The sequence below is a fragment of the Ipomoea nil genome, unplaced genomic scaffold (assembly GCF_001879475.1).
Source record: "Ipomoea nil cultivar Tokyo-kokei standard unplaced genomic scaffold, Asagao_1.1 scaffold1043, whole genome shotgun sequence".
Taxonomy (NCBI): domain Eukaryota; kingdom Viridiplantae; phylum Streptophyta; class Magnoliopsida; order Solanales; family Convolvulaceae; genus Ipomoea; species Ipomoea nil.
This window is the reverse complement of record NW_017617471.1, coordinates 11,819,224-11,842,984: the sequence shown is the minus strand read 5'-3', so window position 1 is coordinate 11,842,984 and position 23,761 is coordinate 11,819,224. Positions and strand designations below refer to the sequence as shown.

The following is a 23,761-nucleotide window of genomic DNA, read 5'->3' as shown; positions in this document are numbered from 1 at the left end:
GGGCTGTCTGGATTTATTTGTTGAGACAAAAGTCAGAAGTGAGAAATCTAATCATAAACTTCTACACCTTGGTTGAAAATCAGTTTGGGGTCAAGATCAAGTGTATTAGATCTGACAATGGCCTGGAATTCAGGATGAATGATTTTTTTAATCAGAGGGGTATTATACACCAAACTTCATGTGTTCACACCCCTCAGCAGAACAGTAGGGTGGAGAGGAAACATGGACACCTGCTATCAGTTGCTAGAGCCCTTAAATTCCAAGCTTGCTTACCTGAGAACTTGTGGGGGGAATGTATTTTACATGCAGCCTATCTGATCAACAGATTACCCTCAGCTGCCATCAACAACCAGATTCCTTACCAGGTTTTGATAAAGAAGGCCCCAGACTATCAAAACCTTAAAGTGTTTGGATGCCTAGCCTTTGCAGCAACAGTTGGTCCTAGATCAAAGATGGATGCTAGAGCCAAGAAATGTATTTTTCTTGGGTATGTCAGTGGCACCAAAGGGTATAAAATGTATGATGTTGTGGATAAAACCCTTTTCATTTCCAGAGATGTGGTATTTTATGAACAAGTATTCCCTTTCCAGCAGACCACTAGCTCAAATGGATCTTGTCAAATCAACCTCCCCACCATGAACACCATGCCCCCTGAAAACTTTGACACAGCTCATGACCAGCTCAGTCATTGTATCAATGAAGAAGGCCCTGAGCAGTCAACAGGAGATTGGCACATTCAAGGTCAGGCTAGCAGTAGCAATGACACACAAACCAGGTCCCCTCCATCAACTGAACAGCCACCTGATGTCCTAGATATGTACTTGGCTACAGAAAGCTCAAATCATCAGAATAACAGAAAGTCCACTAGGCAGAGGCAAACCCCTAGCTATTTACAGGATTATATTTGTCAAGCTACAGTCAAGACTTCTCCCCATCCAATATCCAAAGTCATGGATTATAGAAGATTGGAGGACTCACATTACTCCTTTGTTATGAATATATCCTGCCATTCTGAACCACAAAATTTCCAGGAAGCAATTCAGCATGATCATTGGAGGAAAGCCATGCAAGAAGAGATCAATGCTTTGCAAAGGAACAATACTTGGGAAGTGGTGGATCTACCTCCCTCCAAGAAGCCAATTGGATGTAAGTGGGTATACAAGATCAAACATAAGGCTGATGGGACTATAGAAAGATATAAAGCAAGATTGGTAGCAAAGGGTTACAACCAAACTCTTGGAATTGATTACTTGGACACATTTAGTCCAGTGGCAAAAATGACTACTGTAAGGACACTTCTGGCAGTAGCAGCAGCAAAGGAATGGCACCTACACCAAATGGATGTAAACAATGCATTTCTTCATGGTGATTTGGAAGAAGAAGTATATATGCAGTTGCCTCTTGGATTACCAGCTAATACAGACAGACAAGTTTGCAGGTTAAACAAATCTTTATATGGGCTAAAACAGGCTAGCAGACAATGGAACACTAAGCTGAATATTGCACTGCAAAAGATGGGGTTCAAGCAATCCTTGCATGATAATTCATTATTCACAAAAGGAGAAGGTTAGTCTTTTATAGCCCTATTGATATATGTGGATGACATAGTTGCTGCAAGTGCTGATTTAGAAGCCATCCAAGAGGTGAAAACCCAGCTAAATGACATGTTTCAAATTAAGGACTTAGGGCCTATGAAGTTTTTCCTTGGCCTAGAGGTGGCTAGACACAGAAAGGGCATAGCTGTTTGCCAAAGAAAGTATGCTATTGAGCTACTCACTGATACAGGATTCATACATTCTAAACCAGTTCATAGTCCCACTGTCCTCTCACATAAGTTGAGCAAGAATGAAGGTGAGCCTCTTGAAGACAACACACAGTACAGAAGAATAGTGGGCAAACTCCTATATTTAACCATTACTAGGCCTGACATTGGGTTTGCAACACAGCAACTGTCACAGTTCTTGGACAAGCCCACTGACTTGCACCTTCAAGCTGCCCACAGAATATTGAGATACATTAAAGCTGCTCCTGGCCAAGGGCTCTTCTTCCCAGTAGCTTCCAATCTGCAGCTAAGAGCCTTTTCTGATTCAGACTGGGGGGCATGTGTTGACACAAGGAAATTAGTAACTGGTTTTTGTATTTTCTTAGGGGATGCCTTGATTTCTTGGAAGTCTAAGAAGCAGCCCACAGTCTCCAAGTCCTCTTCAGAAGCTGAATACAGGGCACTAGCAGCCACCACTTGTGAAATACAGTGGCTATTCTTCATTCTTGCAGAACTAGGCATTCATCACAATGGAGCTGCATCTGTGTATTGTGATAGTAAATCTGCAATTGCAATTGCAGAAAACCCTGTTTTCCATGAGAGGACAAAACATATTGAGTTGGACTGTCATTTGGTAAGGGAACGACTAAGCAAAGGGATCATCAAGCTTCTCCACATCACTTCAGAAAACCAGCTAGCAGATCCCTTCACCAAATCTCACTGCCCTAAGTCATTCAATCACTACATTTCCAAGCTTGGATTGATGGACCTATACAATCCAGCTTGAGGGGGGGGTTTTAGGAATATAAACTCAATAATTAGTCCTTAAGTGTTTTGTTAAATCTGTTTTGATTAGTTGGCAGTTAGTTTGGCAGTTAACACTGTTCATGTAGCAGTTATTACTGTTCATAGGGCAGTTAGGCAGCTAAGCTTCTTTGTATAAAGGCCTTTCTTTTCTTCTGAATAAACATACGAAATTCTTCCTTTCAATTCATCTTTCTATTGCTCTCAGATCTGCAACAGATATTAGAATTCAAAGCAAAAATTATATATTTATATACATGTCATTCAAATGAGTATATCCAAAAATACACTACTACAATTATAGGCTTTTACCTTAGTTATTTTTTACTTTTTATATCGGTTATTAAAGTGACGTAAAAAGAACCGACGTAAAATATAAAATTATAGACATTGATTCACTAACCACCGTCTAAAGTACCATAATTACGTCGAGTATACACAAATTGACATAAATTATTTTCTTAAATAATAAATACATTCAACGTCGGTTTTATGAAAGAACCGACGTCTATCACAGTATCACTACAAGAAAAATCGTGTTTTGTTATGGAATTTTACATTTTCGCAACCAAATTCATTCCGTAGGCTCTAGGCGTGTCATATTTCATTTCACGATGGGAATAATTTGTCATGAGGGGTGGCAACGGAATTTTCCGTCACGAAGGTGGCCATAGAAATCAATCTGTCACGAGTTTGTTGCGGTTTTGGCAACGGAAATGTTTAAGTGATTATTTTATGGGATTGAATATATTCACTCACATTATTTTGAATTGAAATTATGGGAGTAATTCATCTCTTTTGTATGCAATCTTTCGCACTTGTTTAAGACCAAATTAATTATTTCACCTTAGATTGGCACTAGGTGATTAAACACTTAACCCCCAAAAATCTCAGTCTTCATTCTGTTGAAATTCCAAGTTTGTTTGTCTTGTCTTTATTTTACTATTATTTGATTATATTGAACCATCTCTCATAACGTTAGGAATAGATTCTCGTGAATAAATGAGTAGCTAGTGCTTAATATCCCACTTCCCTGTGGATCGATAACCCCGGAATACTCTTGGTATTTGTTTGTCATTTTGTACGGCAACCAAAATATAAAGACGAAAATAATTATCGTCGCGATTCCGTTGCAAATTTCTTATTCCGTCACAAAATTCCATCATAAGAAAACGAAAGAACCAATTATCGTCGCGATCCATCGCCAACAGTTTCGTTGCAACTTTCATCTTTCGTCACAAAATTCCGTCGTAATAAAACGATGGAACAAATTTCCGTTGCAATTCCATCGAAAGATATTCCGTAGCAAAGTTTGTCTTTTGTCACAAAATTTCGTCGTAAAAAAAATAATAGAACTAATAACTGTCATGATTCTGTCGCGTTTTGGACGACAAAAATCTTTCTGTCACCAATTTCGTTGCCATAATGATAATGAATAGCCCTTCGCTAAAATCACAATTCGCTGTGATTCTGCTAAATTATTATTTTTTTAATATTTTGTTATTATTATTATGTAAAAATTCTAGTTTGTATTTAAAATGTCAATATGCAATTATATTTATAAGCAAAATCACAATTAAAACTAAAATACAATATAATTTGTAATTTGTAATATATAAAAGTAATAATACTTTATAGTTCAAAAAATTAAATATTGTATTTAATACCAAATTAATGTCTAAACACCAATATAATAATGCATATACAAGAATATAGACATCAGTTCTCTATTAAATCAATGTCTTTTATATATATATATATATATATATATATATATATATATATATATATATATATATATATATATATTTTTTTTTAAAAATAAATGATGTTGGTTTGTTTTTTTGAAAGCCAAGGAATTGGGATTGCATAATGATGTTAATGATATTAGTTTGTAATTTGAACTGACGTCGTTTAATTTATTAAATTACGTCGTTTAATGTTTAAGTTTAATTTTTATTTTTTGAAAGGAGAAATCAAGAATTTATTAAATCACAGAAGCAATACAAGAATGAACACTATCCAACTAAATAGTAAAATCAGTACTAGAACGAGCTGCCTAGCCAGAACATGAGCAAGCTTGGTCACTGATCTTGGAACAAAGAAAATAGACGCTGAATCAAAGTGTCGTTTGAGATTGCAGCAATCGTTAATAACACAACCCGCAAATGAGAAATTCGTAGAAGAATGGTTGAGCAAATTACATACCACCTGACAGTCGGTATAGATGGACACTTTATGATAGCCACGAGCCGTAACCCACGACAATACTTCCTTAATAGCGACAACCTCTGCTAAATGTACATCATTGAGACATCGTAGAGGACCATTCTTCGCTGCCACATAGTTACTCGTGCTGTCTTGAATAACAACCCCAAAGCTTGCTTGTTGAGTATCAGGAAAGACAACGTCGTTTAATGTTTAAAATTAAATTTAATAATAATAGATTTAAAAATATTTTTATTAAAATTAGTTAAAATTATATTTATACCATTTAAACCAAACATATCTAATAATATTTTAAATATAAGGTATAAAAATCACTTAAAATTAAACTTTTGTTAATTTTATAAAATTAATCTTAAAATATAAATTTGAAAAAATGAGTGTTAGTAAACAAATTTTCTAAACAAAAAATAGAGAATAAAAACTAAAAAATTAAAAAATATAAAATAGAGAACAGTTTACATTAATAAACGAGAACCAAGTTTTTGCCATGGGGTAGTCACTCAAATCTGAATCTCATCTCGCAAGGATTATCCACTACTCTCTCTCTCTCTCTCTCTCTATATATATATATATATATATATATATATATATATATATATATATATATATATATATATATGCAAATCATCAAACTTTGGAGTAATTTCACCATTAAGCATTTAACCAATGGCTACCACCAAATTAAATTCCCCTCAATTATGTGCAATGCAACAAGCTTGATTTCTGACTTTAGATTTCCATCTCAACTTGATGAAAAAACCAAAAACCCTCTATTAATAGAAGGGTAATATAAGAATTTCACATGTTTTTCTCTTCCTTATATTAACATTCATTGTGCAACATTAATTTCTACTTCCAAGTTGCAAATTTGAAGTGTTGGATCGAGCTAAAACATAAGGCTTGGACAGAAAGTTGGAGATGAGACAGAAAGAAGAAGGAAAAATCGAACAGTGTATTGAGAGGGAAAAGATCAGTACATATAGGTTCAAAGAACGGTTATAACTAATTAGCTAAGGAAAAGACAAAATATCCCTTAGAGGCTTTAACAGATATAACAGAAATATGAATAAGACTTTGGCTTCTTAGCAGGTTCCTTAGCTGGTGGCTTGTGTATTCTTCATCACCCACCCCCCCCCCCCCCCCCGTAAGCTGGAGCATGAACGTCTTGAAGGTCTAGCTTAGAGTGGAAAACATCAAACAAGGGCTTTGGTAAGGGTTTGGTAAAACCATCTGCAATCTGCTTGTGTGATGGTATAGCCATGAGCTTGACTGTGCCTTCATGAACTTTTTGTTTTACCACATGACAATCTATTTCTATATGCTTTGTACGCTCATGGAAGACGTGGTTCTCCCCTATAGCAATAGCAGACTTACTATCACAAAATAGAGGAATAGGATTGTCAATCTTAACTAACAAATCTGCCAAGAGATAAGATAACCATTGAATCTCATAAACTGTAGAGGCAAGTGCCCTGTATTCTGCTTCAGCTAAAGACCTTGATATGGTAGCTTGCTTCTTAGTTTTTCAAGAGATGAGAGACTTCCCAAGGTATACACAATAACCAGTAACAGATTTCCTGGTTTTTGTGCATGTAGCCCAATCTGAATCAAAGAAAGCTAGCAGCTTAGTAGGAGAATTAGATGGATAAAACAACCATTTTCCAGGAGAGCCTTTGAGGTATCTTAATACCCTATGAGCTGCAATTAGATGTGTAACTATGTGCTTGTCCACAAATTGACTTAGCTGTTGGGTGGCATAAGATATATCAGGCCTAGTGTTGGTGAGATATAGAAGCTTACCAACTTATCTTCTGAATTCTTCAGGATTTATTAGCAGCTTACCATCTGTGTTGTTGAGTCTTAGGCCTGTTGTGAAGGGAGTCTTAGCAGGCTTAGCATCCAAGAAGTTGTTTTCCCTTAGGATCTCTAGTGTGTATTTTCTTTGGCATAGGTTGATGCCATTAGGAGTTCTGTAAGCTTCAATTCCCAGAAAGTAATTTAGCTTGCCCAAGTCTTTGATCTTGAAGGAATTATCCAACATTTGCTTCAATTCCTTGATCTGATTATCACTTGTTCCTGCCACAAGCATGTCATCTACATACACAAGTAAGGCAATAAAGGATGTTTCTGATCTTTTAGTAAAGAGTGGTGGATCTGCTGTAGATTGGATAAAACCATTATCTTGGATAGCTTTTGTGAGTTTAGCATTCCACTGCCTGCTAGCCTGTTTCAAACCATACAAAGATCTCAGCAGCCTGCATACTTGATTGGGCTTGTTACTCTTAAAGCCTGGGGGCAATACCAAATACACTTCTTCTTCCAGGTCACCATGCAAAAAAGCATTGTTGATGTCAATCTGCTGGATATCCCATCCCTTAGCAACAGCTATGGTCAAGAAGGTTTTGATAGTGGTCATCCTGGCCACAGGAGAGAAAGTTTCTATGTAATCCACTCCTAGTTGCTGAGTATATCCCTTGGCAACTAGTCTAGCTTTATGCCTTTCAATGGATCCATCTGCTTTGTGTTTAATCTTAAACACCCATCTGCAACCAATTGGAGATTTTCCAGCTGGTAAGTCTGCTAAGGTCCATGTGTTATTTTGTATCAGGGCACTGATTTCAGATTCCATTGCTTTTCTCCATACCTCATGCTTTACTGCTTCATTGTATGAACTTGGCTCATGAGCACAAGAGATGGCAGAAGCACAGACCTTGTGGTCAGGACTCAAGTTATCCAGGGAGATGAAATTATCTATGGAATGGGGGGAAGTCTTTTTGTTTGAGCTGTCTGAAATCATAGTCTGGCAGTAATAATCCTTCAATTTGGAGGGAATGTGCCTCATCCTTGCTGACCTCCTAGGTTGATCAACAATCACATCATCCTCATTAGCTTCATTATGAATAACCACATCACTCAGTTGGTCTGATTGTTGATAGCTGTGATATATGGTTTCATCATTAACCCCTTCATTTTCCAGATCACTTCCATGTCTGATTTCCCCAATATCATCTATATTAGTATCAGCAATTGCAGGTCTCTGCATGCAATCTGGAGGAGAGAAACCATCATCAACAGAAATGGGAACCAAAGGTAAGGAAGGATTAAACATTTCAGGTGTGCCATGTCCTTGACCACCTTCTGAGTCTGATTTTCTGAAAGGATATGTTTGTTCATAGAATCTAACATCTCTAGAAATGAAAACATCATTGTCAGTCAGGTCATATAGAATAAAACCTTTTACATTAGCTGGAAATCCCAGAAAAAATGCATTTTCTTGCTCTTGGTAACATCTTGTTTCTTCCTTGTGTAATAGTAGCACCAAAACATAAACAGCCAAAAGACTTTAGCTTATCATACTCCATGTCCTTTCCAGTTAGGATTTTTAAAGGAGTGCTGCCATCATTTACATCAGTGGGCAATCTGTTTATAAGATATGAAGCATGCAACACACAATGACCCCAGAATTGTGTAGGCAAGCCAGATTGAAATCTCAATGCCCTTGTTACATTCAAAATGTGTTGATGTTTTCTTTCTGCTATCCCATTCTGTTGGGGTGTGTACACACATGACCTTTGATGAACAATTCCCTTATCATTATAAAAAGCATTCGTCATAAACTCACTTCCATTATCAGTCCTAACAATTTTAATTTTGGCTGAAAACTGAGTAGAGACATAATTATAGAAGTTCTGAAAAACTGTTTTGACCTCTAACTTAGCCTTCATCAAGTGTAGCCAGGTGAACCTACTATGATCATCCACAATAGTTAGAAAGTAGTGTTCCCCTTTAAGAGATGGCATAGCAAATGGTCCCCATGTGTCCATATGTATTTAAGTCGAAACATCTCTCAGCTCTATTGCTAGTTTGCTACTAACAGGGAAAGTGGACTTCTTGTGTTTAGCAAAGTGGCAAATATCACACACAAAAGTAGGATGTTTATTCATAGAATCAGACTTTATTCCATGTAAAAGAAACATTTTATTAACATGATAGTGGCCAAGCATGTCATGCCACAATTTGATTGCTAAACTATTACACTGCATACTATGAGTTTCATTAGTGAGCTGGTCTCTTTTCTTGACAGGAGGATTATTGATCACATACAACCCATCTCTCTCTTTAGCAAAACCATCCATCACTCCAAGAAGGCCCTGAATGGCACAAGAATCAGCCCCCATCACAAGTTTAAAGCCTGATTGTTTAGACAGTTTGCTGACAGATACAATGTTGAAAGTAAAGGATGGTATATATAACACATTCTGTAGTATTATCTTTTCATCCAGTTTGACTTGTCCTATGTGTGTGACACTCACTATTTCCCCATTAGGTAGATTCACAGAAATTCCCTGAACTCTACAGCATTTATCAAAGTACTCAAGGGAGCATGTAATGTGGTCAGTTGCCCCTGAGTCTAGTATCCATAATGCAGGTGAATTTAACACAGCACTAACCATATAAGAGTTAGAGATAAACCTGCCTTCATTGAGGTTATTTATAGAGTTCTTGAAGTCTGATTTCATCTCAGGAGTAGCAACTGTTACAGTAGCAGCACCTACTGATCCTTGGCTTCCCTTGTTTTGACTCTGCAAGAAAGACAACAGTCTTTGAAACTGGTCAGTAGAAAGACCTACATCTCCAACCTGGTTAAGGCAACTGTTGGTCGCTTGTTGCATCTCTTGAGTTTGTTTGTTCTTAGACTTATACCCTGCTACCCAACCGGGTGGGTATCCATGCTTCTTGTAGCATTTCTCAATGGTATGGCCAGTCATACCACAGAGGTACATTTAGGAACATTTTTTCCTCCATTATTGTTGAACTTCTTTCTAGTATTGGATGAAGACATTGCCACAACATTGAGTTCCTCTTCAGATTGTGCTTGATTGTTTTGAATAGCATTTGACTGGATGATATCAATGTTCCTTTGACTAACTGAGCCTTTAATCTTTCTTTCCACCTTAAGAGTCATGTTCAAGACCTTTTCCATCTCTGGCATGGGATCCATAACCAGAACATCTGACTTTATTGTTTCATATTCATCATTCAATCCCTCAAGAAATCTTATCACCTGATCATTATCCCTTTCCTTCTGCATTCTAGCCATAAGAGTACAGGAACATCTGGGAGTACACTCACACATCAACAGAGGTCTCAATGCATTCATCTGTTGCTACAATGCATTACACTTGGTGAAATACTCATTAACCGACATGTTTCCTTGAGTATTTCTGAAAATTTCATTCTGGATTTCTGAGATTCTATGAGGATCGGATTGTGAATACCTCTTGTTGAGTGCTTTCCAAATATCAGAAGCTCTATCAAAGTACATGATGCTCTCCGCGATGGTAGGGTTGAGGGATTTCAGAATCCACGAGCAAACAAGGCGATTGCTCCTTCTCCATGCTGCAATTTTAGGATCGGATTCCTCTGGACAGGCCACAGATCCATCAACAAAACTAAATTTGTTTTTGACTTCAAGAGCAATCCTCATGGATCTGCTCCATGAGGTATAATTGATCTCTGAAAGAGGAGGGGAAACGAGAATCAAATTAGGATTCTCGCTAATATGCAGGTATAGAGGATCGTCAACATCATCACTTCGCTGGTTCATCAGATTCTGGCTTGACGAAGCTGCTATGTGATGAGCCTGGTTTCCGCTACTGGAATTATCCATCACGACTACCGCCGCGTAGCTCCGGTGGAGCTCTGATACCATGTTGGACTGAGCTAAAACATAAGGCTTGGACAGAAAGTTGGAGATGAGGCAGAAAGAAGAAGGAAGAATCGAACAGTGTATTGAGAGGGAAAAGATCAGTACATATAGGTTCAAAGAACGGTTATAACTAATTAGCTAAGGAAAAGACAAAATAGCCCTTAGAGACTTGGCTTCTTAACAGGTTCTTTAGCTGGTGGCTTGTGTATTCTTCATCATGAAGTTTCTTCCATATCCAGGCTGAGAAGTTGAAGGTGATTTCAACTTCAAGATTGCGAAATTCATAAGTTTTGTATTTTATATGTCCAAGTACATAATTAATTGCTTGTTGCTATTAAAACTCATGCCTACTTTGTACTTGAAATTAAGCTTCTCCTCATCCCCTTCCTTATAAGCCAATAAGTTACTTTCACCATCAATATTATTTGAGTTTGATCCAATGCTTCTATACCAGAAATGATCTTCTTATCATCACATCTACAAGTTTTTACTATTTTCCTCAACTCCAACAATGTACATCTTCGGCCATCAATGAAATCAAAACAGTTTTAATGCCGTTAATTAAACCAAAGGCAGGCAGGCATGATTCTTATCCCCAAAAACATCAAATACAAACTCTGCAGCGTAAGAATCATGCCTGCCTTTGGTTTAATTTGTTACTTGCTTAGATTCGAGTATAATAATAATGATGAAGAAAAACGTGAGCGATTAATAATTAGTTTGGTAATAAGTTAGGTCCACCGTGAATATAAATGGATGAGATTGAATTGCAAATTATATTCACGGTGGACCTAAGTATATAAAAATAATATTGTAAGTGTATATAAAAAGAAATACTATATACACATAAAAATAACACATGTACTTTTTAATAATATATAATATATAATATAAGTAAAATTAAAGAGGTAAAATATTTTAATTAGAGCCTCAGATATACTTTTTTGAATTCGACCTATATACTAGCTCATTACTCAATGCTAGTTGTCTGTAGCGAGAAAAAAAATGAAAAACTTATTCATTAAACTCAATTTTCTCCATTCATCTTTCATTAATTTTTTTTTCGACTCGGTCAGGATTTGTGGAAGTGATAAATCACAAAGATTTAGTAACCCATTACGTGGAAGGAGGACCACTATCAGGTGCCCGAGACCACCACATTAGTGTGACTTCCATACTGTAGCTGTCAATGTTGAATCTCACCTACGTCTTTATTCATAATCTGTCACCCAAGAACCAACCGAGCTACCTGTAGTGCAGGCACAAAACAACAATTCTTAATGATATTTTATCTTAAAAAATGATTAATAGTTATCTCAAGCATTGTTAATTAGATACATGTTAAAAAACACTATTGCATTACACTCCAAAGAGAAGTCAAAAGCAACAGCTTTACTACCATTAATCTGGAGCCCGAGGCAACAACATGAATTCATCACCTCTTGGACTTTAATTTATTTCATCAATATTTTAACGACTAACCTCATAATTAGTCGTCTCTATTAAAGTAAGTTGATCATCTCGATCAAACTTACGTGCACTTTGACGAGTACTTTATTTACTCATAAATAATTTCCTTAAGATTTTCATGTTCAACATGAAATATTCTCTTTTACTATTATTGTCGGTATCACAGATAGACTTTTAAAAAAGAAATATATAAAGAGTTAATTACCCCTACAATGCAACACTTACAAATACTTTTCTCAAAAGTATTTGATCTTTTACCCAGATTGATCTTTAGTGCCCAACATTAGCTCCCTTGTATACTGAGTTTTGCTTTGTGAAACATTACAGTAACTCTGTACTTTAACTAATACATACTCAAGAGTTGAATATATTTCAACAAACTTAGTTATCTCAAGCCATCATCATTACCCTTTAAACAGGAATTATAAGATGACTCAACCAAGAATTTAAATAATATATAAATTTCATTGTTAGTAAGTCACAGAGATAATGTTGTTTGCATGTTACTTCAAGTTGGACAACATAATCACGAATTTCACATAATATTCTTAAAGGAAATTAATCTCGTACGCAAAGAATATGTACAAACTGACATTTATTAGGGAATATATTTCAAAAGTATAACTTTAACACTCAAAGTTATTCTACTTGCACAACTTTTCTTTCACTTGAGGAAATTAAAAACTCATTTAAAGCATTCATATGATGCATGAAATTGTGTCATGAATCTTGAATGCAAGATGGTACTAATGTTCTACTTGTTCTATATTAAGTAACAATCATATTCATTAATTAAGCCATTTATCAATAATAAATAACGAAAAGTAAATGCAAAAAATAAATCAAGTACACGATAATTAATTACGTAGTTCGGAGCACTTCTCCTACGTTTGGGGGCAACCCACGTCTGCCCAATCCACTATAGATATTCACCGAGGAGTTTTACAAGAGGTAAGTACATAAGGCTATCAGCCGCTACTACCACAACACCTTCCTAACATCTACTCAGGACTGGTACGTGCATGCCGTGACGATCTTCAAATGATGCTTCAGCTGACCCAGGTACAGACAGTATAGCTCAGTAGAAATCCCTCATAAAATAGTATAATAAACAAATTAAGAATGATGCAATATATAAAATTTTCTTTCTCTCAAATTGGCATGTCAGAATTCATGAGTTTCCGTAATGAGAAGCCTTCCTTTTATAGCAATATTCACTTCAACACATTGATCCTCGTTAAAAGCTCACCATTTGAATTAAAGAACCACAACCACCCATAATTAAAAAATCTCCTTATTATTAGCTCCAAGCAATTAAATATTCTGGTGACTTCCTCTTCACATATAATGAATGGTTCATAATAGGAGGTTATATGTGAAGAGGAAGTCAGCATAATATTTAATTGCTTAGAGCTAATCATAAGAGGATTTTTTTAATTATGAGTGGCTGAGGTTCTTTAATTCAAATGGTGAACTATTAACGTGGATCAAGGTGTTGAAGTAAATATTGCTATAAAAGAAAAGCTTCTCATTTATTCTGACATGCCAATTTGAGAGAAAAGAAATTCTATATATTACATCATTCTTAATCTGATTATTATACTATTTTATTTTATTTTATTTTATGAGGGATTTCTACTAAGCTATACGGTTTGTACCTGGGTCAGCTGAAACATCTCTTGAAGATCGTCACGGCATGCACGTACCAGTCCCGAGTATATGTTAGGAAGGTGTTGTGATAGTAGCGGTTGATAATGTACTTACATCTTGTAAGACTCATCGGTGAACATCTATAGTGGATTGAGCAGACGTGAGTTACCCCGCAGACGTAGGAGAAGCGTTCCGAACTGCGTAATCAATTATCTTGTACTTAATTTATTTTTTGCATTTACTTTTCGTTATTTACTATTGATAAACAACTTAATTAATGGATACGATTGTTACTTATATAAAATCAAGTAGGACATGAGTACCATCTTGCATTCAAGATTCACGGCACAATTTCAATTGGTATCAGAGCTTAGCCTAACTTAGTTCTAATTATTAAAAATAAATTAGCCAACATAAGGTTTTAATGTGTACTAACTTTGTGCACTTACAATGCAGATCAACATTACTAATGCAGTATTTCAATAATTTTTATTGCAAGGCTTTGATTTATAACAACATACGAAAATCAACCTCATTTCAGGTGAAAATTGAGCAGCACTCTAACTATATGCATGATCAATACCCTACTTCTTAAAAACTCACAGGTCGAGTGGTGAAACTGAAGTTTATTTAAAAACCACCTTCCTAGACAGAGTATTCAAGAATGATGACTTTTCCATGTTATCATCAAATTGCAATTAAAGCCCCTTTGATATATGCTCTTATTTTTATATACAAATAATTTCAGTACAAAATTTGAGAAATATCTGTCAAATTCATTTCAATCAATGTCATTAGGCATTCAACATACTAAAGAAATAAGTACTACTAAGAAATCAAAATTTAGACAACTCAATTAGTATTCAATACTAAGAAAATCACATTTCAAGTGAGCCCTTAGAACTAGAGCAAATTAGAGTTACTAAAAATAACTATTTATTTAAAGAAATGCAATACTCATCTTGCTCTGTCAGATTGACCTCAACTAGTTTTGCCCTTGCGATGGTAGCACTCGTATGCTCGGTGTCCTTGTTTTCCACACACAAAACATCTTCCTTTGAACTCTTTGACTTTTCTACTCCTTTTGTTATAACTATTTCTGACACTTTGATTTTCAGTATCATTGGCATCGCGTATGTTTCTGACAGCGATTCCCAAATGACTTTTGTCGAGTCTTTTTTGAAATAGATGTCAAACAATTTGTCATTCATTTATGACATAAGGCATCCTCTGGCTACCACATTGTCATCTTTAAACTGCATCAGAGTCTGACAGCGATTCTCAAATGACTTTTGCCGAGTCTTTTTTGACATAGATGTCAAACAATTTGTCATTCATTTATGACATAAGGCATCCTCTGGCTACCACATTGTCATCTTTAAACTGCATCAGAGTTACACCCGGTTCTTGACCAGGAATGTAGAATATTTCAAGGGCTGCTTTCTCTCTATTCTTTACCAGGATTGTAATCAGGTTCATGGCTAAGCTTCTCTAAGACCAAGTAGAGGGAACACTACTATAGTAGGTTCCAGTGCAACAGAAAACAACACATAAACCAATTTTAGTTGTTCGAAGAATAAGAATTCTTTGAGCCCACCTTTTGTAGTTTTTCCCATCAAGGGCGGTGATCTTAGATAGAGCGGGTATGACAGAGGTGTCAAAACGCTGAAAGTTTAACTGTTGCTTGCAATAACGCTTTTAACTGTTGGAAAATATTCGCAACGTCAACGCGTGGGCTGGAAACCTTTTAAGAAACAAGGACAAAATGAGTGTATGACTGAAAGAAAGTCTATGTCGTGTTATAATAATATTAACACTGCCTTAAAAGCGTTATTTGCTCAATGACTGTGCAGTTAAAATCCTGGCACGCTTCCGACAGACTACACAGACTGACTACGCTTAGCTCACACCAGCTACAGCGCACGTGAACCTGACTTTGCTCAGACGATGACACAAAGAGATTAAGGAAAGGAGAATACGAAGATGATTACTATGTGTATGTTTATGAAATTAGTTCGCCTTTAAATAGTGATTTAACACACTCCTACAGCCATGCAATTCTACCATTTACTCTACATCACTCATCTTCAACACATGTGAGCCACGATTCAGTAATGTAAGAAAAGCACAACCACAACTAAATATGTGGACTTGAGAATTTAGAGACAACAATATGTTCTTAATTATTTGGACATCATAATTTTCTAACAGAACATGTTGTCTCCAAATTCCCAAGTCTACATATTTAGTTGCGATTGTGTTTTTCTTATACTACTAAATTGTGCCTCACATGTTTTGAAGATGAGTGAAGTAGAGTAAATGGTGAATTGCATGGCTGTAGGGTTGTGCTAAATCACTATTTAAAAGTCAATTAATTTTATAAACATACACTCAATAATCATCTTTGTATCATCATTTCTTTAATCCCTTTCTATTATCGTCTGAGCAAAGTCAGGTTCACTTGCACTTTAGTTGGTGTAAACTAAGTGTAGTCAGTCTATGTAGCCTGTCGGAAGCGTGCCAGGATTTTAACAGCACCGTCATCGGGCAAATAACGCTCACAGTGTTATTATAACACGGCATAGACTTTCTTTCAGTCATACACTTGTTTTGTCCTTGTTTCTTAAAAGGTTTCCAACCCACACGTTGACGTTGCGAATATTTTCCAATAGTTAAAAGCGTTATTACAAGCAACAGTCAACCTTTCAGCCCTTATGACACATTTTGTCATAGCCGATCTATCCAAGATCACAGCCCTTGATGGGAAAAACTACAAAAGGTGGACTCAACAATTGCTTATTATTCAAACAATTAAAATTGGTTTATGTACTGTTTTCAGTTGCACCGGAACCTACTCCAATAGTGTTCCGTCTACTTGGTCCTAGAGAAGCTAGCCATGAACCTGATTACAATCCTGGTGAAGAATCAAGAGAAAGCAGACTGAAATATACTACATTCCTAGTCAAGAACCGGGTGTAACTCTGATGCAGTTTAAAGATGACAATGTGGCAGCCAGAGGATATCTTTTGTCACAAATGAATAACGAATTGTTTAACATCTATGTCAAATAAAACTCGGCAAAAGTCATTTGGGAATCGCTGTCAAAAAAGTACGGTGCCAATGATACTGAAAATCAAAGTGTCAAAAATTACTATAACAAAATGAGTGGAAAAATCAAGAAGCTCAAAAGAAGATGTTTCGTGTGCAGAAAGCAAGGACACCGAGCATACCAATACTACCATCGCAAGGGCAATACTAGTAGAAGTCAATCTGACAGAGCAAGATGGGTATTGCATTTCTTTAAATAAGTAATTATTTTGAGTAACTCTAATTTGCTCTAGTTCTAAAGAGCTCGCATAAAATGTGATTTTCTTACTACTTAATACTAGTTTAGTTGTCTAAATTTTGATTTCTTAGTAGTACTTATTTCTTTAGTATGTTGAATGTTAATGACATTGATTGAAATCAATTTGGCATAGATATTGCTCAAATTAAGGCTTTAATTGCAATTTGATGATAGCATGAAAAAGTCATCATTTTTGAATACTTTCTCTAGGAATGTGATTTGTAAGTAAATTTCAATTTCACCATACGACCTGGGAGTTTTTAAGAAGCAAGGTGTTGATCATGCAAGCTAGTTTCATGCATCATATGAATGCTTTATATGAGTTTTTAATTTCCTCAAGTGAAGAAAAAGTTGTATAGGTGAAATAACTTTGAGTGTTAAAGTTATACTTGTTGAATTCACCTTATTGAAATATATTCCCTAATAAATGTCAGTTTGAATATATTCTTTGTGTACGAGATTAATTTCTTTTAAGAATATTATGTGAAATTTGTGATTATGTTGTCCAATTTGAAGTAGCATGCAAACAACATTATCTATGTGGCTTACTAACAATGAGCATTTATATATTATTTAAATTCTTGGTTGAGTCATTTTGAAAGCCCTATAATTCCTGTTTAAAGGGTAATGATGATGGGTTGAGATAATCAAGTTTGTTGAAATATATTCAACTACTGAGTATGTATTAGTTACAGTGTGAAGCTATTATAATGTTTCACAAAACAAATCTGCAAAACTCAGTCTACAAAGGAACCAATATTGGGCACCAAAGATCAATCTGAGTAAGAGATCAAATACTTTTGAGAAAAATATTTGTAAATGTTGCATTGTGGGGTAATTAACTCTTTATATATTTCTTTTCTAAAAATCTCTCTGTGGTACCGACAATAATGGTAAAAGAGAATATTTCATGTTGAACATGAAAATCTTAAAGGGAATTATTTGTGAGTAAATAAAGTACTCGTCAAAGTGTTCGTAAGTTTGATCGAGATGATTAACTTACTTTAATAGGGATGACTAATTATGAGGTTAGTCGTTGAATTATTGATGGAATGGCTTAAAGCCCAAGAGGTGACCAATTCGTGGTGGATTCTACTTTTGTCGTCAAACGAAGTCATGAAAATAATCACAAAGTAGTACACCAATTGGTCATTCCTACAATGTGTGTACTTGTGAAGTTGAGCTACAACTCTTAATGAATTCATGATAATGGTGATTTTGTTGGGACAGACCTAATGAATTCACCGCATAATGTTTGAGTAAAAAAGTGTTCATAATGATTTATACTCAATTGGGGTGGTCTATTTTGAGGTAGACCTAACGAGATCCCTGATTTGAGTGAAAAAGGGTTAACCGCCTCTTATGAAAGATAATGGGCGTAACCCAAGAAGCCGAGTGGCTTAAAAAATATATTGAGAAACGTACAATTGTGGGGGGTGTCCTACATTCACAAATTGTCGTTTGCGTTACAAAGAATAGTATCTATGATAGAAAGAGAAGACACATAAAGGCCAGACATGAGTCTGAATGGCAGTTGATGGCTATAGATTGATCACAATGGAATTTGTGAGGTCTAAAAGATCAACTCACAAAAGGTTCAAACTGAGAGAACCATCCTTGAAATATCAAGGAACATGGGGTTAAGACTAGTGAGGTAAGGAATTCATGACGGGTACCACTTCTGTGGTCAAACGAAATAATGAAAGGACTTACACCATATTTATGTCTTTAACCGTGTTCTGTAACCTTTAAAGGAGGTCTATATTAAGATAGACTTGATAGAGTCGAAAGTCTATATTGAGATAGACTTGATAGACATAAAAATTTATAATGCGATAAGACTTGTCAGAGTTAAGAGTCTATGTTGAGATAACTTTGACAAGGTGGAAGTCTATATTGAGATAGGGCAGATTTGAATACTAAGGGTTGTTCATAAGAAGTCAAAGAGTTTGACTTTCGTAGAACCTGCATTTTAGAGTTGATGTGTGCACTAGAGTTCAAAATTTATCTAACCGGTGAGTTCAAAATTCATATCACTCTCGGGAAAAAAATTACTCAGTGTCACTACATGTTAGTTCAAGTTCTCAAAACACTGACATTAAGATTAACTCGTTTCTATTGCTCAGACATTATCCTTTCTAGTCTTCTACTTTGAATATATGGGGGATCATCCTTTCTTGAGAACAGCTTAGACAGGTTTTCTTGCCCTTCCTCAGAATTTGTGGGGGATTGTTAGAAAATTCCGAGGTCCAAATAATTAAGAGCATATTGTTGTCTACAAATTTCCAAGTCCACATATTTAGTTGTGGTTGTGCTTTTCTTACATTACTAGATTGTGGCTCACATGTGTTGAAGATGAGTAAATGGTGGAATTACATGGTTGTAGGAGTGTGCTAAATCACTATTTAAAGGCCATCTAATTTCATAAACATACACTCAATAATCATCTTCGTATCCTCCTTTCTTTAATCCTTTTGTGTCATTGTCTAAGCAAAGTCAGGTTCACCTGCGCTATAGTTGGTGTGACTGTGTGAGCTAAGCGTAGTCAGTCTGTGTAGTCTGTCGGAAGCGTGCCAGGATTTTGACTGCATCATCACCAGACAAATAACGCTTTTAAGACAGTGTTATTATAACACGGCATAGTCTTCTTTTCAGTCATATACTCGTTTTGTCCTTGTTTCTTAAAAGTTTTCCAGCCCACGCATTGACGTTGCGAATATTTTCCAACATGTGTATCCCCTTCTCAAGGATTCTTGCACTGCTTTCAAGTCAAACACACTAAACTACTCCCCATGAGACGTATATCTAAGAATGTTTTCATCATTATTTTGACTAGAAACCTAAAACAACTCGTTAATCATAAATTCAAACACGGAGATATGAAAAATTAAACTATATATCTGCAACAATTTATCATGATACACACAAAACTTAAGAAGAGTGGGGGTTCACTTTATTGTTTGCCCAATGCTCTTCATAGTAGGGATTTCTTGTCTTCTATAAACATCAGATACCAACAATCCATCCAACACAGAAGAAATTGAAATAAAACACTAGTGAGTACTACTTATCTGAACAAAGATATATTCCCAAAACTACAGGATATTTGTGAGTGTGCCACATTAGAAAAAATTATGTTTTCCTATCTAGCACAAAAAGAGATCCAATTAAGAATTCCACTCTCTCCTATTGTAAATGGACTGGTAAGTAACAATAAAGTCTGATTCTTGACTCAGTCAGGGAAGTGAGTTAACAGCCTAGTAGGTGAGGAATTCATGTTGAATACCCATCTTTACAGTCAAAAGTCAAAACAAAACCAAGAATAGACTCATATTTGTACACTAGAATTGTCTATCCATGACCTGTGTACTTATGATGTTGAGTTTATTTTTTTTTGGGTATACCCAGGGTTTCCACAGTCGGACACAATGACTAATCCCCTCACTAGATTGTAGGCACCGACTAATCCCCTCACTAGATTGTAGGCGCCAAAAGGGTGGGACAGCTAGCCTGGAGATTTAAGGCTGCTCCATTCCCAAAGCCAAGGATCGAACCCTTAACCTTTGGTTAAGGATGGATGAGTCCCTTCCACTCAACCACACCCTCCAGGTTATGATGTTGAGTTTATAGTTTTTAATGAACTCATTGCCCTATGAGTTGGGTGATCCTATTAGATATTTGAGAGCTTGAGCATAGATTGCTCTTTAATGATTTCATAAGCTTAATATGGGTGGATCTAAAACTAAGACAGGCTCTTAATGGTTAATAATATTTCATGTAGTTATTATTAATCTAGTTTTCATCAAAAGTTGTTATAGAGCACTACTGTATAAAGCGATATTGATATAAACAAAACTATCCTATGCTCTTTTCACTTTTCTCATTTCCCCCATCTCTTCCTGCTCTTTTTTCCCTTTTCTTGGAAATGTAGCAGCATGCAGCAATCATCATTGACTAAAGAATGGAAGTGGAAATTTTTGTTCTAGCAATAAATCAGCCAAGAAAACCAACACCCAAAATGAATGGGTCATTGCAAACACAAAGAGAATGAAAACAATTTCTTATATAACTTCCCAACATGGTTAAAAGAATGATATACCTCAAACCATCACTTGTTTAAACTCAGTGCTCCAAAACTTTGATCTTCTCAAGGCAATTCTGCATGTGCTGCTTGAGGTCATCATTAAGTTGGATTCCAGCCAGTAACTTGCAATGCTCAAACTTTGACTCTTCACACTTCAAAGCAGCATCTTTGCATGCCTTGATACTTCCTACCACAAGAAAAGAGTAGGAAACTAAATGCCCAATAGGCAAATGACATATAACAAAGCCCTTTAAAAAAAAAAAAAAAAAAAAAAAAAAAAAAAAACTACTCCTAACTAATAGAATTATCATAAAAATAGTGCCAACCAGATGAGATTTGGCATGCATCTTAAATAAAACAGTGCACCAGAGTTGTTGAGCTTACCACTCAGGTCAAGTAAGTTGAAAACCACAGGGCAGTTCCCTATACTTGTAATCATGATAATTGCAGCCCAAACTTTTTGGTACTCTTGCCTGGATGCTCTAATGATGCACACTTTTGTAATAGGATTAACATACTTCACTGCACCAAAGAAAACAAACATTGAAAAAAAAATGAAATAAAATAGCTACCCTTAAGTCAAAGAGTATCTTAATTATACCCTTAATTTAAAGTAACACACCAATAAACAGGAGCAATGCTCTAAAATTCTATGGTCACAACATAAGTGAAAATCAAGGACACCAATCCCAATCCCATACCTTGAAACGAATTTAGTGATGAGGCTAGACCACACTCTCCAAAGTTTGCTAGAATGCTATCTCTGATAGATTTTGACAAATTGAATTGGGTGATTATAATGGGGTCATTTCCCATGTGATCTTTATTTGGATCCAAAAACACTTCCATCACCATGTATCTATTCTTGAACCCCACCATGATTGCTGACCTTGTGGGCTAAAAAAATGTATTAGATAAGATAAGCAGAGTGGAACAACAATATGGTGTATTCAAATATGGCGCCCATAAATCAGCATATACGTCAAGCAATTAATATGCCAGGATAATATAGAAGAGAAAAGGTAATACAAGTTGTCACTAATCACTCCACTCTCATTAGCAAACAAAGAATGAATGAAAAATTGTTAGTGCAGAATCTAAAACAAAATCAAAAAATTCATAACTTCCTATCAGCTTATGAAACACCATTCTTAGAATTCATTGTTCATCAAATAAATCACGAGACACTCAATCAGCCTTATGAACCTAACTTGCACCACTAACCATGCCATTTGCACACAAAATAATCCCCTAAAAGCTTTTATAAATTCATTAGATACAAGAGTAAGTCCTTAGAAAAAGGCAGGGCATAGACCAGAGACTAGCTCCAAAAACTATTCATTTTTTTTTTCTCTATTTCGTTTTTCCATGTGAAAATCATTTCTTAGAAACGAAGAATTGATCCATAAAAACACTCAGGATGAGAAAGAAGCGTAAAGTTTGACCAACCTTGTGTGAATCAACTCAATCAATGGTGCAGCACAAAATACCCGCGGTGGGCCAGTGGCGGCGACGCGGCGTGGCGTGAGCGTTCTGCGACAATGCGTCTTGACTCCTGCGTGAGGGCGGGGCGGTGACTCGGTGAGGTGTGAAGCACTGAAGCCGGAGCAGTGAGGACTGAGGAGGCGTGACTCGTGAGTGGCTCACGGCTGTTCTTTTGACCTTTCGGTTTTATGTTGGAGGAAAATAGGTCATTGAACTATTTACTGGAAAACAATTAAGTCATGATCTTGAATAAGTTTCAAATTTAAAATTTTAAAAAAGAAAAAAATAATTAATATTTTTAACAAGTTAATAACAAATTTGAGCTTATTGAGATGCTAATATTTATATATATTTTTTCTTATTATCTATTTATCTTACTTGGACTACATGTAAACATTTGATACTTTGAAGTCAAAATTTAAAGTTCTAATTTTATCTTTCTTTAATTTTTTTCTCTGATTCTTTATTCGCGTCTGCAATTATAGTTTGTCTATTTTGCGCTTTTTCTTTCTTTCGCAGTTATTTACAATATTTTTAAATCAGGACAAATATTATCTGTTTATAATTTCTTAAAAACTGATTAATTTAATATGGAGTACTTCTTAATAATAATATATAAATTTTAATACGGAGTATTAGCTAATAGAATTAGTAATAGGCTCGTGAGAATTGTATTAAATTTTAATACGGAGTATTAGCTAATAGAATTAGTAATAGGCTCGTGAGAATTGTGGGTAAATGGCTAAGTGCTAACTTTCAATCTAGTAGCTTTAATGATTAGAAAAATAGGAAAAAGAGAAAAAGAAAGTGTAATGCATTTTTGTAAATATATTAAAAACTTCTTTTGTGCACTTGGATGTAGTGTGATGGTGCATACATTAAAAACCCGCATGGCATTTGGTTCAATTGTTATGCCGTGCAACTGTGTGTACCGTTCTTGGTACACACGGTTGAAAACGGCACCGTATAGTGCCAAGGAAGTAACGGTGCCGTTAGTGGCACCGTTTCACTCATCCCGATATTTAAAAAAAAAAATATTATTATTATTATTGCCATAAAACGTCACTACACTCCTTTTTCCGCCATTTCCAACGTTTCGTCTCCAACAAGCTACACACTTCCTTCGCACTGTAGCAGTCTTCATCTCTCTCTCTGTCTACTCGGAGTCGCGATTTTCGCCGTCTTCATCTCATTGTCGCCGGAGCGTGTTTTGTTCACCAT

At 35.7% G+C, this 23,761-nt stretch overlaps 2 protein-coding genes across 3 annotated transcripts; both read right to left on the bottom strand.

Annotated features, from left to right (window-relative positions):
• Positions 1 to 9,560: 9,560 nt before the first annotated feature.
• On the bottom strand, positions 9,561 to 10,508 carry LOC109181268. The gene is made up of 2 exons (XM_019331020.1): positions 10,075 to 10,508; positions 9,561 to 9,912 (listed from the first exon to the last, which is right to left on the bottom strand). Exons 1-2 carry the CDS (start codon positions 10,506 to 10,508, stop codon positions 9,561 to 9,563), a joined length of 786 nt encoding a protein of 261 aa, XP_019186565.1.
• Positions 10,509 to 11,660: 1,152 nt separating this feature from the next.
• Positions 11,661 to 22,703, bottom strand: LOC109182297 (probable ribonuclease P/MRP protein subunit POP5). 2 transcript variants are annotated; one of them, XM_019332431.1, is made up of 5 exons: positions 22,505 to 22,703; positions 21,757 to 21,952; positions 21,440 to 21,577; positions 21,071 to 21,242; positions 11,661 to 11,754 (listed from the first exon to the last, which is right to left on the bottom strand). In XM_019332431.1, the coding sequence occupies exons 2-4, from the start codon at positions 21,932 to 21,934 to the stop codon at positions 21,094 to 21,096; spliced, it is 465 nt and encodes a 154-aa protein (XP_019187976.1). In that variant the 5' UTR covers positions 21,935 to 21,952; positions 22,505 to 22,703; the 3' UTR covers positions 11,661 to 11,754; positions 21,071 to 21,093. The 2 variants fall into 2 exon arrangements, with proteins under 2 accessions (XP_019187976.1, XP_019187975.1); XM_019332430.1 differs by lacking the exon at positions 11,661 to 11,754 and having other exon boundaries at positions 21,007 to 21,242.
• Positions 22,704 to 23,761: the final 1,058 nt, after the last annotated feature.

What these genes read in the sequence shown, in the direction of transcription:
- LOC109181268 (XM_019331020.1), bottom strand. Translation starts at nt 10,508, where the DNA reads ATGGTATCAGAGCTCCACCGGAGCTACGCGGCGGTAGTCGTGATGGAT. An exon ending in TGGAAAGCACTCAACAAGAG is followed by an intron (nt 9,913 to 10,074) that starts GTATTCACAATC and finishes GTGTACTCCCAG; the next exon opens with ATGTTCCTGTACTCTTATGG.
- LOC109182297 (XM_019332431.1), bottom strand. Translation starts at nt 21,934, where the DNA reads ATGGTGGGGTTCAAGAATAGATACATGGTGATGGAAGTGTTTTTGGAT. An exon ending in ATCACTAAATTCGTTTCAAG is followed by an intron (nt 21,578 to 21,756) that starts GTATGGGATTGG and finishes TCTTTGGTGCAG; the next exon opens with TGAAGTATGTTAATCCTATT. An exon ending in CAACTTACTTGACCTGAGTG is followed by an intron (nt 21,243 to 21,439) that starts GTAAGCTCAACA and finishes TTCTTGTGGTAG; the next exon opens with GAAGTATCAAGGCATGCAAA.